General features: G+C 46.7%; 1 protein-coding gene across 1 annotated transcript in view; it reads right to left on the reverse strand.

Moving 5' to 3' along the window:
* The window catches only part of OTUD3 (OTU deubiquitinase 3), a 28,950-nt gene extending 14,251 nt beyond the window's left edge, over nt 1-14,699 (reverse strand). The window contains exons 1-3 of the mRNA XM_068969381.1: nt 14,479-14,699; nt 6,189-6,337; nt 895-1,007 (exon numbers count right to left, since the gene is read on the reverse strand). Coding sequence (XP_068825482.1) covers nt 895-1,007; nt 6,189-6,337; nt 14,479-14,699 — 483 coding nt within the window. The remainder of the gene's footprint in view (nt 1-894; nt 1,008-6,188; nt 6,338-14,478) is intronic.
* Nucleotides 14,700-16,371: the final 1,672 nt, after the last annotated feature.

Consider the following 16,371-nt stretch of genomic DNA (forward strand, 5'->3'; position numbering starts at 1 on the left):
TGTTCTATAATCATTATGTTTTACTTTCTAATGTAAAAAAAGCTAGAAATGGTGAAGCAGAAGAGAAGGGGGAGGAGGAGGTCTGATAGGAACCACCTGACCAGTCTCCAAGAGCTGAGCCACAGGATGAAAAGTGCAAGGAGGGCAAGCAAGGGGTGGTCTGTGTACATTTTCATCCTGACCTTTGACCTTCCACGCTCCAGAATGTTTGGTGTGATGGACTGTTTGGGAGATCGGGTTAATTTAGAACAGCAATGGTAACTTAGAATACCAACGGCAAGGGCAAAGGGGTATGAGGAGGGGAAGGGAGGCCTAAGCGGCTCAACATCATGCTCTGCCATCCCCCAGCACAAACTGAACACTTGAGAAGTCTTACTTGCTGTAGAAACACCATCAGAATGCTATGGCTAGCTGGGGAGAGCACAGACATAGAGCTTGACGCCCTAGGCCATGAAATTTTGTTGTTCAAAAGTTCTTTTTTAGCAACAGTTTATTATAGTTAATTTGGTCTTTGTTTCTCTCCATCTAAAACACAAAAATATACACATGGAACAGGTATATTCAAACTAGAATCTGTATGCAAATCCTCTGAATTCTCATTCAGAGATTTTTACAAAATTTTCTATGCTATTTCCACATTAGGCTCTCGGCCCCAAATCACCCAATTAACTAACTGTTGAGTAATATTTCTGGCATTTTAAGTCTCTGAATTATACTTCAGACTCCATTTGTAATGCAGGGTTTAATGTCAAGCCACCACAAGCTTGGTGAGGTTCACAGTCCAAGCTACCCTGCATAGTTCAATATCATCAGTCAAGCCCCATTATCTTAGGATATCCCCAAAGATAATTTTTAAATAAAGGCTTCACATAAATTCCTCAGCAGATGACCTACCTGCCACAAAGGGGCATTAAGTTGATGAATCACCACATTCAACTGATGATTTCTTGCAAACGCTACAATTGCATCATTGCCAGCAAATGTTCCAGGCTTTGCCAAACTGGCCACTGTACAGAAGGAAATAGAAAAGAAAAACAAAGTCTTTATAACGCTTTGGTATTTATTTAGTTCCAAAAATGAGAAATCAGGGTATATGCCTGGAAAAGTCCAATAGCTTTGTCAGAGTCTAGCAGTCTGTACATGTCCATAGTTCGTTCTCTAAGTCTATCTCATAAATCACTTTTAACCCTCAAAACAGCCATCTGAAAGAAGTGAAAGAGGTATTATCACACACACCATCTTATAGATGAGGAAACTAAAGCAGAGGGCAGTTTGTAACTGTGTCCTAGGTCACAAGTCAGTACACAGCAGAGCTCAGTTTTATCCCAGGCATCCTGACTCCAAGATCTTGGCTCTTGGCCACTCCATTATACAGCCTGTCACAATTTGCCCTCAAGGAGTTTACAACCAGTGGGGGACAAACAACAAGAAAACAGACACTGCTGATATGCAGGCGCTTCAGGAAAGAAACACGTAGTAAACCATCTGGCCTTACACAGAGAGAAGTCTGACCTTTGCCCCTGGCTCCTGGGAGAGAACCTCTAAGACCCTGGCATTTCCCAAGTGACAGGGGTGTCTCTATTATTCACAGTGGGCCCCTCAGCCACATCTAACTGTTTATGCTAAGTTTATGCATGAGGTGACTTTCGGTGGACCTCTCTGGTCAAGTGACCCTAGAAAGACCTCAGGGACTAGAGAATGACTTCAACCACTTAAGCCATCAATCAATAACATCTACATGATGACACCCTAATAAAAATTCTGGACACTGATGTTTGGGTGAGGTTCCCTGGTTGACAATACCGTGTTTTGTGTAACCTTCCGATATTTTACCATTGTATAACCTTCCAAGATTCTCAGTGCAGTCACTCAGTCATGTCCGACTCTTCCCGACCCCATGAATCGTAGTACGCCAGGCCTCCCTGTCCATCACCAACTCCCAGAGTCCACCCAAACCAGTGTCCATTGAGTCGGTGATGCCATCCAACCATTTCATCCCCTGTTGTCCCCTTCTCCTCCTGCCCTTAATCTTTCCCAGTTATCAGGGTCTTTTCAAATGAGTCAGCTCTTCACATCAGGTGGCCAAAGTTTGGAGTTTCAGCTTCAACATCAGTCCTTTCAAAGAACACCCAGGACTGATCTCCTTTAGGATGGACTGGTTGGATCTCCTTGCAGTCCAAGGGACTCTCAAGAGTTTTCTCCAACGATTCTACCCTTTGGCTAACTTGACCTGGATCTTTTCCTTGTAATACACTATGTAACTGTGAGTATAACAGACTTCAATGAGCTCTGTGAGTCCTTCTAGCAAATTATCAAACCTGAGAATGGTTCTGAGAAACCACAAATTTGCAGCTCGTGTCAGAAGTCAGGGGAGTCTTAAGTAAGACTGTGTCTTCAAACCTTGCAGCTTGGCTAACTCCAGGTGGGGAACATAAGCCAGTCTGAACAATGGGGAGGGGAGGGGAGGGGAGGGGAGGTGTACCAGATAAGCTTCTCAGCTGAGACAACTACAGTGCTTCCCAAAGGGCAGGTAAAAGACAAACAGAAGAGGAATGGATGATGTTCCAAGCAGAAGCAAGAAACAGAACACGGTGAGTTTACGGACTGCACAGTATTGGCAGGAACTTAGAATGCTGAGATGGCAGGGCGGGGGAGCAAGAAAATATACTGGGAAATAGCAAGAAGCCAGGCAAACAAGAAAATCACAGATCGTAAAGGCTAAAGAGTTGGAACGTTCTTGAGGTCAATGCGGAGCTGCCTACAAGTGTTAGACAGGGGAAGACCTATCTGATATATGTTTAGATCACCTCTCTGGCTTCCACATGGAAAGCAAAGTGAAGGGGTCAGGAGGCAATAAGACCAATCCAAAGTACTGGAGAAATCTAGACAAACGGTCAAAGAGGCCTGTTTCTCTGAGGCGGTAGAAATGGGGAAAAATACATTGGAGGAAAAGTGACAAGACTTCACAAGTAAGTAGTATGAGAAGGCACTGAGGACATTCAGGCTTCTGGCGGGTATCTGTTTAGCTAGGGAAAAGATGATGCTGATTCTCCAAAGCCATAGACCAAAGAAAAGACACAGTCAGAGGCAAGGATAACCAGGTCCTGAAAAGTCAAGTGAGCGCTCAACTATTCTATCAACAAATATTAGTGTCGGCTATGTGCCAGCCATTGCCACAGTGGGGAAGAGACACAGTCCCTGCCCTCAAGGATCTCACAGTATAACGAGGGAGACATTAAAAACATAACTGTAAGAGCAGGAAATGTAACACGTCTAAGCTTCCAGTGACACACAAGGAGAACGTGCACAATTCCAGGTGTCATTTCTGTCTGCTGTGGCAATCAGAGCCACTACCCACTGGGACACTCAAACCGTGACCCAGCACCTGCACATCTAAGGTCCTGCCACACCCCTAAACCTACCACGTGGTCTTCTCTGAAGAGGGTCAAAGCAGAATTCCTGCTCACAAACCAAAGATTCTCTTCACATAAAACATTTATTGAATCAATGACTCAACTCATTTTATATATCATTAAACAACAAAACTCGCTCCATATATCCATATTTAATCTATAAACTGGTGACCATCTAATTAACTGGTTCCTACCGGACAAAAAATGATCCAGGAAGAGGACCATGAGAACTCAGTGACTAGAATAAACGACTCAGTGGAGTCTCACTGCTGTGTCTCTCTTGCTGCTTGTGCCTAATGAATGAGTGCTTTCCCAGTGATGAATGGGAAAAGCTCCCTGCTCAATGTGTTCCTTCTGCTGCCTTTTACTTTATTAAAGCACAGCTACACTAGCCATTCCTCAAGCACAACTTCAAAATCATCTTTGTCTCTACCAACACCGGCCCCGGCCCCCGCCACCTCCAGTGAGGCCTGTCAATTACACTACCAAACTGGGGGCTGGTCTGGACTCACTCATCATCCCCAGAACAGCCCTGGTGGAAACGTGCTCATCCCTTCACCAATATGCAGCCCCTTCACAGTCTCTCCCCCCACCCACTCCTGACTGGTTCCCAGAGTCAGCGCTCCAAAACACAGAATGATTCTCTTTCCTGAGACAGATAAGACTGAGCCCTGCGATGAAAACATAAATATATTAGCACCTAGCACAGCAGTCTCAGTAAATAATTGTCAGAATCAAAGCTTAAAACTCATAAGTATTTTCTTACTAGATTTGAGCCTATTAAAGTACTAATTTAAATTTCTGACTTGCCTCAAAGAAATCAGATTGTGTTTGGGTTTGGGTGAGAAATTAAAATGACCTTATTGATTTTTCTGATTATAAAAGTAATTCATGATCACTTAAAAATCAGAAAATCTATAGAAGATAATTTAAATACTCAATAGTCCCAGGATCCCCAGATGGCTGGCACTAAGAACTTATTTTAATTGCATAATCTAGTTTACTCTTTACCAAAACTCACTAGAAATTAGGTCCTATTATCTCCCCTTAATAGAAGTTTTTGAAAGACAGAGAGTGGTTTCTGAAAAATAACTGGAGCCAAGAGTTATAAACCATAACTAACAACCGATGGCTGGATGGCATCACTAACTCGATGGACACGAGTCTGAGAGAACTCCGGGAGTCGGTGATGGACAGGGAGGCCTGGCATGCTGCGATTCAGGGGGTCGCAAAGAGTCGGACACGACTGAGCAACTGAACTGAACTGAACAACCATAAACTGTGAGCACCTTTCCAGACTTGCAGATGATATCACTCTAATGGCAGAAAGCAAAGAGGAACTAAAGAACCTCTTGATGAGGGTGAAAGAGGAGAGTGAAAAACCTGGCTTAAAACTCAACATTCAAACAACTAAGATCATGGCAACCGGTCCCATTATTTTGAGGCAAATAGAAGGGTAGGAAAGGGGAAACAGTGACAGATTGTATTTTCCTGGGCTCCAAAATCACTGCAGGTGGTGACTGCAGCCATGAAATTAAGCCATGAAACTGGAGCCATGAAATTCAAAGACACTTGCTTCCTAGAAGAAACACTATGACAAATGTAGACAGCGTATTAAAAAGCAAAGACATCCCTTTGCCGACAAAGGTCCTTATAGTCAAAGCTATGGTTTTTCCAGTAGTCATGTATGGATGTGAGAGGGGGACCATAAAGAAGGCTGAGCACCAAAGAATTGAGGCTTTCAAACCGTGATGCTGGAGAAGACTCTTGAGAGTCCCTTGGACTACAAAATCAAACCAGTCAAACCTAAAGGAAATCAACCCTGAATATTCATTGGAAGGACTGATGCTGAAGCTCCAATATTTTGGCCACCTGATACGAAGAGCCAACTCACTAGAAAAGACCCTGATGCTGGCAAAGACTGAAAGTGGGAGAAGGGGACGACAGGGGATGAGATGGTTGGAGGGCAACATCGGCTCAATGGACATGAGGTTGAGTAAGTTCTAGGAGGTAGTGAAAGACAGGGAAGCCTGGCATGCTGCAGTCCATGGGGTCGCAAAGAGTCAGACAACAACGACAGACCTTTCCTAATTTGTTTTGTATAAAGACACCTTTTAAAAATAGGGTCAGTCTTGGACTGCGCGAGTGGCGCAGTAGATGGGAATCCACCTGCCAATGCAGGGGACAGAGGTTCAATCCCTATTCTGGGAAGATCCCACATAATGCGGGGCAACTAAGTCCGTGCACCACAACTACTAAGCCTGCACTCCAAAGCCCTCAAGCCGCAGCTACCAAGCCTGCATGCTGCGGCCACTGAAGCCTGTGCGTCCAGAGCCCACGCTCCACAAGAGAAGGCCCTGCAGTGAGAAAGCCACGTGCTGCAGTGAAGAGTAGCCCCCTCACTGAAACCAGAGAAAGCCCGTGTGCAGCAATGAAGACAAGGCACAGCCAAAAATAAAACTTTTTAAAAAATATAATCAATCTAAACACACTGTTTTATAACCTGCTTCCCCCCTTCTCCCTTCCCCTCCACCCCAAATAAAAAGTCACTTTTCAAGTTAATTATCATCATTTTTACTAATGGCACCTACGTCTAAACGTACTGATTCTTAACAGCCTGACATGCTGCCTGTTACAGAACAGACAAACAAATATTTTTTGAATAAAAAAAGTCATAATTTACGTAATCAAACCCCTAGCTGGGAGGGTCGGGGATGCTAATGGATTACCCAATGCATCACTCCTGGAGGATCCAGTGTCCCACGGTGAACCTACCATGTTTCTCAAAAGGAATGTCATCTTCCACAAAGGGTTCAAAATCATCTCGCTGCTTTATCATGTAGTCCACTGTCTCCTGTCGGTGCTTGAGATGATTTCGTGAGTGTCCTTCCAACTGATCACCAAGAGCTCTGAATAGGCAGTTGCTATCAAAACAAAAATGCTGGTCAAGACCTTTTAAAAATGAACTTAGTTCATCTAAAACAATGATGCTTCACGGCAGGCCATCCAAGGTAATCTTTCACACAGAGAAGAGATAAAGCTTCAGCTCTGTGACTGTCCAGGATTCTTCCCAGATACCAGGGGCAGGAGAGCACCAGGGAAGATATTCAACCACCTTCCCTTTTTGAGAGGCAACAAACAAGAATCCTACTCCCCATTTACGAGCTGGCTGACTCAGGAAAGATACTGAACTTCTCTCAGCCTCCACTGCCTCAACAAGTGGAGTTGGTGATTTACTAACCACCTGAAGACAGGGCCCAGACACCACGGCCACTCCACATCTAAGGGCTCTCTATGATGCCCAGATCTCCTTCCAAAATGGTAAATCGTATCTACTATCTCTTTTCTGAAAGCCCTTCCACTATGGCTGCACAGCTAACTAATCATTCACCTAACAAGTATCACAAACACAGCAATTTGTCAAGCTCCCGATAGAAGCAATCAAACTTCCCATCCTGTTTTGAGTCCTGAGGACACAGTGGAGAAAGGCGTGGGAAGGAAAGCACTGGGGCCGCCCACAGGTGCAGCTCACAGCTCACTCTCCCTCCCGGTGCCTCTCCTCTCACTCAAGGAGCCACAGTGATGTTTCTACTTCTGCCAGATGAAAATTCTCCTAGCTTTCCTTTTGTTTTCTTCCTAAAATTAAAATGCTGGTAATAAATCTTAAGAGTTTACTTTCACACCCCTTAACGGCTTCTAAAATTCCAAACTACATCACAAACACAGAGCCCAGAGACTGAAACACAAGCTGGCATCCTCAAAACTAAGGAAAGAGCCCTTCTGAAGCCAGACAGTTGCCCACTTTCACATCAGACTGTTCACTCTTCCAAATGAAAATCTATGACATTCTAATTCCAAAATATAAACTCATCACTTCTCAAAGGACTTTAGACCTAAGTGTTTGGTGACAGAGGTTTTTTTATTTTCAACTTAGAAAAGTGAGTTTTCGACACAAAGTTGGAGAGGCAGGAATCTCTTCAAACGTATAAGGATTTATACTTTTCTTTTTTTGGCAGGTAAGAAGGGAGACTTAAAAGGCAACAGATTCTATAAACAAAAGAATCCAAGGAACTCTGCATCTATCTAGGGCAACATTCTAGAAGGAACTAGAACATAACAGTTCTATACACGAGAATGAGGGGTCTGTTGCTAAAATCTAACAATGGTGGTCTTTTTTCAACCACGGGGGGAAAAAAGGAAGCCAATGGATAACATGTTCTCAATTTTAAGCTTCTCTCTCAAACTTTTCTTAAACCTTTACCAACTGCTACCACTAGTTTACTCCTAAATTCCGTTTAAGAGGTACGATTTGGCAAAAAATTACATACGGAGTTATTTTACATTTGATATCTCAAAATTCATGGTATTCTACAGAAAGTAACATGTTTTCTAAGAACTTTCAGTAACAGAGGCAGATATTCCACACACAAGTCAAAAAAGTAGGCATGAAACGGTGTACACTGCACTAGCTCCACCACCTTCACCTGCACACTGTGTACACAGATGCAGAAACACACACAAACGTATGCAAAGAAAAAGCACTGAAAGCGTCACTTAAGCAGCTCTGACAACGTGCCAGGGGCTGTTCCAAACACTTTATTCGTATTAAAAGCATTTAGTCCTTACAGTTAACTCTATGAGACAGACACAGTTACTATCCCCTATGGTAAAGTGCCCAAGGTCACAAAATCAGTAGGTGGTGCATCCAGGATTCAATGCCAGGCACCACAATGTTAGTGAAGTTATCCCTGGGTAGTTAGGAGTATGTGTCAAACTTACTTAAAATGTTAAATATACTTTTCTATATTTAAAAAAAACTTCCTCGAGCTCACTAAAAATAGTCAAAATGAAAAATCAAGATAGATGAATCACTTCCTTTTCTAACAGTTATAAGGCAATGACACAGGAAATGTGAACAACACTGCAAATGACCTGGGTTCCCTCAGGGAGCCCAGGAAGAGCGCTCACCATCCTCTTGAGAACAGTGCGGCCAGTGCCCGAGGGCCTCGAGGAAACCCGCCCTCCCCCCCCCCGCCGCTTTCTGGGCCCACACCTCACCTACTACGCTAGAGCAGCGCCTCTCCACCCTCACACTGCTGATACTCTGGACAATCCTCTGTCCCACGCACGGGATGGTGTTCAGCAGCACCTCTGGCCTCGGCCGACTAGAGGCCGGTAGCAGCACTGCCACTGCTCTCCCTGCCAGCTGTGACGGCCAAAAACATGTCCAGCCGCTGTCCTCCCCACTGCAGAGCCACGCCACTATCCCCACAGATGCACATACAAAAGTCATCAATCACATAAGTAGCACCCAAGGGCTTTGGGTGCTCAATAATTTAGCATGAGACAATACTGCAACACAGACATGAAAATAATTGACGGGCTCTTAGAGTGCAGTTGGGCTTCCCAAGTGGCGCTAGTGGCAAAGAACCCGCCTGCCAATGCAGGAGACAGAAGAGGCCTGGGTTCCTTCCCCAGGTTGGGAAGAGCCCCTGGAGGAGGCAATGGCAGCCCACTCCAGTGTTCTTGCCTGGAGAATCCCAAGGACAGAGGAGCCTGGTGGGCTACCGTCTATAGGGTCGAAGAGTTGGACATGACTGAAGCGACTTAAAACACAAACAGGGGGCAGTAATAGGACAATACGCAGAAAAATGGGCAGCGGGTCAGGTTTTGTTCCCTTGTAGCTCAGCTGGTAAAGAATCCACCTCCAATGCAGGAAACCCTGGTCCAATTCCCGGGGCAGGAAGATCCGCTGGAGAAGGGATAGGCTACCCACTCCAGTATTCTTGGGCTTCCATGGTGGCTCAGCTGGTAAAGAATCTGCCTGCAATGCGGGAGACCTGGGTTCAATCCCTGGTTTGGAAAGATCCCTTGGAAAAGGGAATGGCTACCCACTCCAGTATTCCGGCCTGAAGAATTTCATGGACTTTATAGTCTATGAGGTTGCAAAAAGTTGGACACGACTGAGTGACTTTCACTTTTGAGGTCAGACCACTGCTAGAGTACTAGATGTAATTCTGATCAGTACATTTTAAGGTATGTTCAAGTGAGGTGATGTGGCTTTAAACCTGGTGACCTTCAGCCTGAAGAAGGCTCCAGGGGACATGAACGCTGCCTCCAACTGTTATGGTGAAAGGGATATTATCCTTGTACAATAAAACTAAAACCAAAACAAGGAAGCTACAGAGACAAGGACAAACAAAAGGCAACTTTGTGTTAGTTTTACACAGACAGACTGCACAGACTAAGGATTCTGTACATTTCTATTGTCAAGCCTCAGGAACTGTCCACCTATGTGCTATACAATATGGTTGCCACTATCCACAGGTGATTACTAACCACTTGAAATGTGGTTAATCCAAATTCATGTGTTGAATACTGGATTTTGAACCGTATTTTTTTAATGTAAAGTATCTTATTAAAATTTGTTTCATTGACTATATGCTGAAATGACATTTTAGATACAGTGGCTTGCCGTATACACTAAAATTAATTTCATCTGTTTCATTTTACGTTTTTAATATGGCTACTGAAAAATTTTCAAATTATACATGTGGTTCTGACTTTGATCAGGCAGCGATGGGCTCAATCACTGACCCTCAAAAGTGTGATCTCTGACTAGCAACTTGAGCATCACCTGAGAACTTGTTCAAAATGAAAATTCTGAGCCCTCCGCCCCAGGCCTGCTGAGTCAAACTCTCTGGGGTTGGGACCCAGCAATCTAGTCTCACTAAGGATTTAATTAGCCCTCCAGGTGATTCTGTTTTATGGTAAAGTTTGAGCAACACTAGGATCTAGACTCTAAATCAGCAGTACTCAACAAAACTGCACTTTAGAATCCATGCGGACTTTTTTTTTTTTTTCAATTATTCACAACCAAGCCCCACAGCCCAAGGTTCTGGTGCAGCTGATCTGGGGCAGAGCCCATTCACTGTATTTTTTTTCCAAAGCTCCCCAGGTGATTCTACTGTGCCACCAAGGTGGAAAACCACTGAGCAAGACCCAAAAGATGAGGCTGCTACACACGTGATGCAGGAACTAACGGATATTGTAGATACCCTTCTGTCATTAAAATCCTACAATTATAAAAACAAGGTAAAACTTTAAAAAAAAACAACTTGTCTGAGACAGAAATAAGTAGCTAAAATTAATGATTCTTCAATGCTTTAATATTAGAACACTACTAGTTAGTCCTGTAATTTGAGGCTACATTTAGGAAGACACAACCAGATAGAGTTCAGAGAAATGTTAATATTGTACTGCCTAATCCAATTAGAGAGTCTATTCATGCTACATTCAATCATGTTTTTAAGGACCACATCAAGGTTAAAATATTTCCTGTTTTGAAACTGAATCCAATTTATGTGGGTCCATCCCCTGGAGAAGGAAATGGCAACCCACTCCAGTATTCTTGCCTGGAGAATCCCATGGATGAAGGAGCTTGGTGGGCTACAGTTCATGGGTCGCAAAGAGTCGAACACGACTTGAGCGACTTCACTTTCACTTTTCACTCTCCAGACAACACAATAAATATGAAGGTGGCCCATGAAGCATTACAACACCCTATAAGCGGCTCCCTGATTAACCCATGCTACACTGATCCAGCTCACATAAAGGCTACGTTACAGAATACCAGCTGGTTTATTCCCAAGCACCCAAAGGCTCTAGCATGCTACAAATGCCACACTGCCAACAATGAATACATTTATATAGCGAGATGCTATCTCAGGCTATTCAATATTCTTATCAGACCAGAATGGAAAGTCAGAAGAGTGGAGACTTGATTATTTTTTCATTACCTAACTTCATATTTCACCAAGAGTACTCAAGAAATATCAACAAACAAAATAATCCATTGATATCTACTAACCCGTAACAAACAGGAAGCACCATCCACTGCACAGTGATAAAGCCTGTCTTCACCATATCCAAAAGAGACACAATACTAAAGAGGACTAAACAGCCCACTGCATGGCACCCATGGGAAGAACTTGTGAACAGAAAGGGGTTCGTTTCATGGAGCCCACCGAGTAGGAATTACCATTACCATGTGACCTAACACTGTCCAAAGAACAGGGACGTCAGAAGGGAGCGACATAAGCACTGCAGTCAAGCTGGCCTCCGGCCTTGTCAGACTCAACAATTTGCAGATCTCTCAAAAATAAAGTGCTCCTGTGCCTTTACACATATTACTCCTCAGTCCAGAATGCTCTCTTAGCATATTTTTATTGGCCCTTCATGGCCCAGTCTGAGAATGACCTTCTCTGAGAGGCACCTAGCACAGAGTAGGTTTCGATGAACATGTGCTGAATGAACGCAGTTTCCCTGGCCACTTCAGGGAGTGTTGGCTGCTTCCTTCTCAATAGCATGCTATAGTCACTGTAAAGAATCTATCAACTTGTATTTTAAGTATTTATACCATTCATTCTTAGAGTATGACCCAGTTTGGGAAGGGAGGGTGTCTCTGAGACCTTTTCAGAGTTCTGACTCCGAAACTAATGCTAGTCATCCTTTTCACGCTAATTCTCTCACAAGTGTACAATGGAGTTTTCTAGAGGCTACTTGATATACGGTATCTGTTCTCACTCTGAAAGCTAACATAATGTGTTTGCATACCATGTTTTTACTTTACTTTACTTCCTCATATAGTAAACACTGATAACCATAATCCACATAAGCCAAAGCTCTTTGGAGCCCTCATTCATTTTCAAGAGGGTAAAGGGATCCTAAGACCAGAATGTTTGAGACCTGCTGTCCTGTTTCTTTCTTACTAGGCAATGTATTCCCAGCACCTTCCTCAACCAATGTTTCCCGAATTAACTAAAGAAATACGCTCTCTTCAGGGGCCGGGGAGCAGAAGTAGCACTCCCAAAGTTTCCCACGGCATTATGAAAACTCGCTCAAGATTTCACAGCTCCCTGTGCATAAGCAACCTTCTGTTGAGTATGTCAGTTTCCTGGACACACTGACAGTGGGAATACCAACCCCAGTATAGCAGACAGAAGCAATCCAATCATTTGCAAGGAAGAATCAGACACCAGCTCAGACCCACCAAATTCAACTGATACTTCGGTTTATAAACCAATGTCTTGTGCTTATGAGTGGCTAATGCCCAGAATATTTAATAAACTATATTTGACAAAAAATCAACTATTAGGCTAAAAGCAAGACCCAGCAAAGCAACCTTTGAACTGTAGCGACTCCACTAAGAAAACACCTCTTTGAGGGGCCCTGCTAAGGGCCTAGGTAGCCTTCCTCTATGATATTCTTATCATCATTTATTCAACAAAAATGCACTGAATGCCTTTAATGTACCAGGCACTGTGTTAGGTGGTGGCGAACAAATTGCAATCAAGCTCTAAATCCAATCTGCCTAAAACACTGCACATATGTAGGAAAACTGGGAAAGGTAAATTAAGGCCAGGTCATAAACAGTCTTGATTAATAAGGTGCAACATAATGGAAACCAAACAACATTTTCTTGCCCCTCTTCCACAGTTAAGGCTAAGGCAATTCTGTATGTTCTTCAGCTTCATCTTATTCTTGCCTCTTTGCCTAGCTGAGCCCCCAAATGAAGGAAGAAACAATAGCCAGGCTGTTATTAATACTGCCTCTTCCAAAGTGCCACAATCTTGCAACCAGACTCCCTTTTACCTACCCCCACAATGGGGATGCTAACTGATCTCCTCGCCTCTCCCTACCCTTTTTATTCTTTCCTCCACACTCCTGGATCCATATCCCTCTTCCTGGGGTCATTTTTCCTTCCCATCATCCACTCTCTCCCTCCTACTATCCCAAGTGTTTACCCCGTGTTCTTTCAAAAAGCTGGACCTACAAAGCTGGGCTTAGATTCCTGTCTAAACCCCCCAAGCAATGCTAGGTAAGCGCCACTGCTTACAGAAGAGAAACTCAAGTCCATGCAAGGAAGAATTAAAGAGAAACTGCCTTCAACTTAGCAAACGACAGGCCCTCGCAGGCCTAACTTCCCGAGTGTGGCAGGAGGGCAATACCCAACAGTAAGGGATCAAAGGAGTCCAAGCATCCTGTCAAGTGGGGCTTACACCTCCTTGCGCCTGACTGCTCTTCATACGGCCCTGCTCTCTGACTGACTGGCTCCTTCTCATTTCCTCAGGTCTTGGCTTAAAGTCACCTTTTTTTTTGGGGGGGGGGGGGCGGGGAGGTGACTGGCTCCATCTCATTCCCTCAGGTCTTGGCTTAAAGTCATCTTTTTTTTGGGGGGGGCGGCTCCATCTCATTCCCTCAGGTCTTGGCTTAAAGTCACCTTTTTTTCGCGGGGGGGGGGGGGCCGGCTCCATCTCATTCCCTCAGGTCTTGGATTAAAGTCACCTTTTGGGGGGGGCCGGCTCCATCTCATTCCCTCAGGTCTTGGCTTAAAGTCATCTTTTTCGCGGGGGGGGGGGCCGGCTCCATCTCATCCCCTCAGGTCTTGGCTTAAAGTCACCTTTTTTTGGGGGGGTGGCTGGCTCCATCTCATCCCTTCAGGTCTTGGCTTAAAGTCACCTTTTTTTTTGGGGGGGGGGGTCCGGCTCCATCTCATTCCCTCAGGTCTTGGATTAAAGTCACCTTTTGGGGGGGGCCGGCTCCATCTCATTCCCTCAGGTCTTGGCTTAAAGTCACCTTTTTTTGGGGGGGTGGCTGGCTCCATCTCATCCCCTCAGGTCTTGGCTTAAAGTCACCTTTTTTTGGGGGGGGGGGGTCCGGCTCCATCTCATTCCCTCAGGTCTTGGATTAAAGTCACCTTGTTTTGCGGGGGGGGGGGGGGGGGGCCGACTGGCTCCGTCTCATGCCCTCAGGTCTCGGCTTGAGTCACCTTACTTTTGCCCGGGGAGGAGGTGCTTCCCGGGCACCGATCTCAGGGAGACCTTCTGTCGGGACCCCCTACAGTTCGCCAGGACGAGGGCCACCGGGGAGGCCGCGCGCGTCCCGAGAGGGGGCGCCGGCGGGCTCGCGGTCGCCCCGCTCCGCCGGCGCACGGAGACGGTCGCCAAGCCCCGGCGCGAACCGCGGCGCCGCCCCCGCCCCCGCGCTCGCGGGCGCGCCTCACCCGTCCCCCGGCACCTCCCGCAGCTTCAGCCCCAGGGCCTGCAGCTGGTTGGCGAAGCTGACGAACTCCTCCTCGCAGCCCCCGCCGCCGCCGGACTCCGGCCGGTTCCGCCGCTCCTTGGCCAGGGCCCGGCGCGCCGCCCGCTCGTCCCGCTTGCGCTCGGCCTCGGCTTTGCGGCTGCCGCTGCCCGGCCGGCCCTTGGCGGCCTGCTTCCGGGACATGGCCTCGGCCCCCGCGGCCCGCAGCCGCAGGAGGAAGAGCCGCAGGACCGCCCGGGCGGCCGCCTCAGGGGCCGAAGGAGGCGAAGCGGCGCGGGCTACGGAGCCCGGCGACGGCGACGCGACCACCGCGCCTGCGCCGGCCTGAGGGCGGGCGGCGGGGGGGCGGGGGGGAGAGGCGCCTCGGTCACGTGGCGGGACCCCGCCCCCCTCGGCCGGGCCTGGCTGACGAGCGCCATAGAGAGCTCGTCGGGGAGAGCTAGAGGGGCAGCCGTGTCGTTTGCGCCGCTCCTCCCCCTAGCGGTGAGCGGTCCTCCCAACTGCGGCGCCGCTAGGACCGGAGAGAACAGAACAGGGAAAGGTTCCAAAGCCGATGAGGAGTTGCTCAGCCGTGTCCGACTCTTTGCGACTTCATGGACTGTAGTCTACCCGGCTCCTCCGTCCGTGGGATTCTCCAGGCAAGAGTACTGGAGTGGGTTGCCATTCCTTTCTCCAGGGGGATCTTCCCAACCCAGAGAGGGAACCTGGGTCTCCCACATTGCAGGCAGATTCTTTACTATCTTAAAGCTGAATGCCGAAAAATTGATACTTTTGAGCTGTGGTGTTGAAGAAGACTCTTGAGAGTCCCTTGGACTGCAAGGAGATCCAACCAGTCCATCCTAAAGGAGATCAGTCCTGGGTGTTCATTGAAAGGGCTGATGTTGAAGCTGAACTCCAATACTTTGGCCACCTGATGGGAAAAACTGACTCATTTGAAAAGACCCTGATGCTGGGAAAGATCGAAGGAGGGAGGAGAAGGGGACGACAGAGGATGAGATGGTTGGATGGCATCACCGACTCAATGGACATGAGTTTGCGTAAACTCTGGGATTTGGTGATGGACAGGGAGGCCTGGCATGCTGCAGTCCATGGGGTCCCAAAGAGTTGGACACGACTGAGCGACTGAACTCTTTGCTATCTGAGCCACCAGGGAAGCCTGATGGCTCAGCCCACACCCTTGATTTAATCCTGCCCTTCTCTCCTTCTCTGCCTTCTCTCATAACTCAGAGAGAAGTAGCCTTTGTCCAGAACCACTAGCTCCTCTAATAATCTGGATTCCACCTTAACACCACCAACCTAGGTTTGCCTGAACCAAGGGTTTTCACTGGACACAGGACTTTCGATTTTAAAACGGGGACAGCACCAGGCAAACCAAAATAGCTGGGTAACCCTAATCCACATCTGCTGCTGCTGCTGCTGCTAAGTCACTTCAGTCGTGTCCGATTCTGTGCAACCCCATAGACAGCAGCCCACCAGGCTCCCCCGTCCCTGGGATTCTCCAGGCAAGAACACTGGAGTGGGTTGCCATTTCCTTCTCCAATGCATGAAAGTGAAAAGTGAAAGTGAAGTCGCTCAGTCATGTCCAACTCTTAGCAACACCATGGACTACAGCCTACCAGGCTCCTCCATCCATGGGATTTTCCAAGCTCCCCTAAAAGCTAGCTCTATCAGTAATTGCCTCTCCCCTGCAGAACCTCTCTTCTGCCTCATTCTGGGCCCTCTTTCTTAACACTCTCTCTCCCCTGCAGAACCGCTCTTCTGCCTCGTTCAGGGCTCTCTTTCTTAGCACTCTCCTCTGCAGATCCCCTCTTCTGCGTCGTTCCGAGCTCTCTTACTTAACGCTCTCTCTTCCCAC

Source organism: Capricornis sumatraensis, chromosome 3 (genome assembly GCF_032405125.1).
Source record: "Capricornis sumatraensis isolate serow.1 chromosome 3, serow.2, whole genome shotgun sequence".
Classification (NCBI taxonomy): Eukaryota; Metazoa; Chordata; class Mammalia; order Artiodactyla; family Bovidae; genus Capricornis; species Capricornis sumatraensis.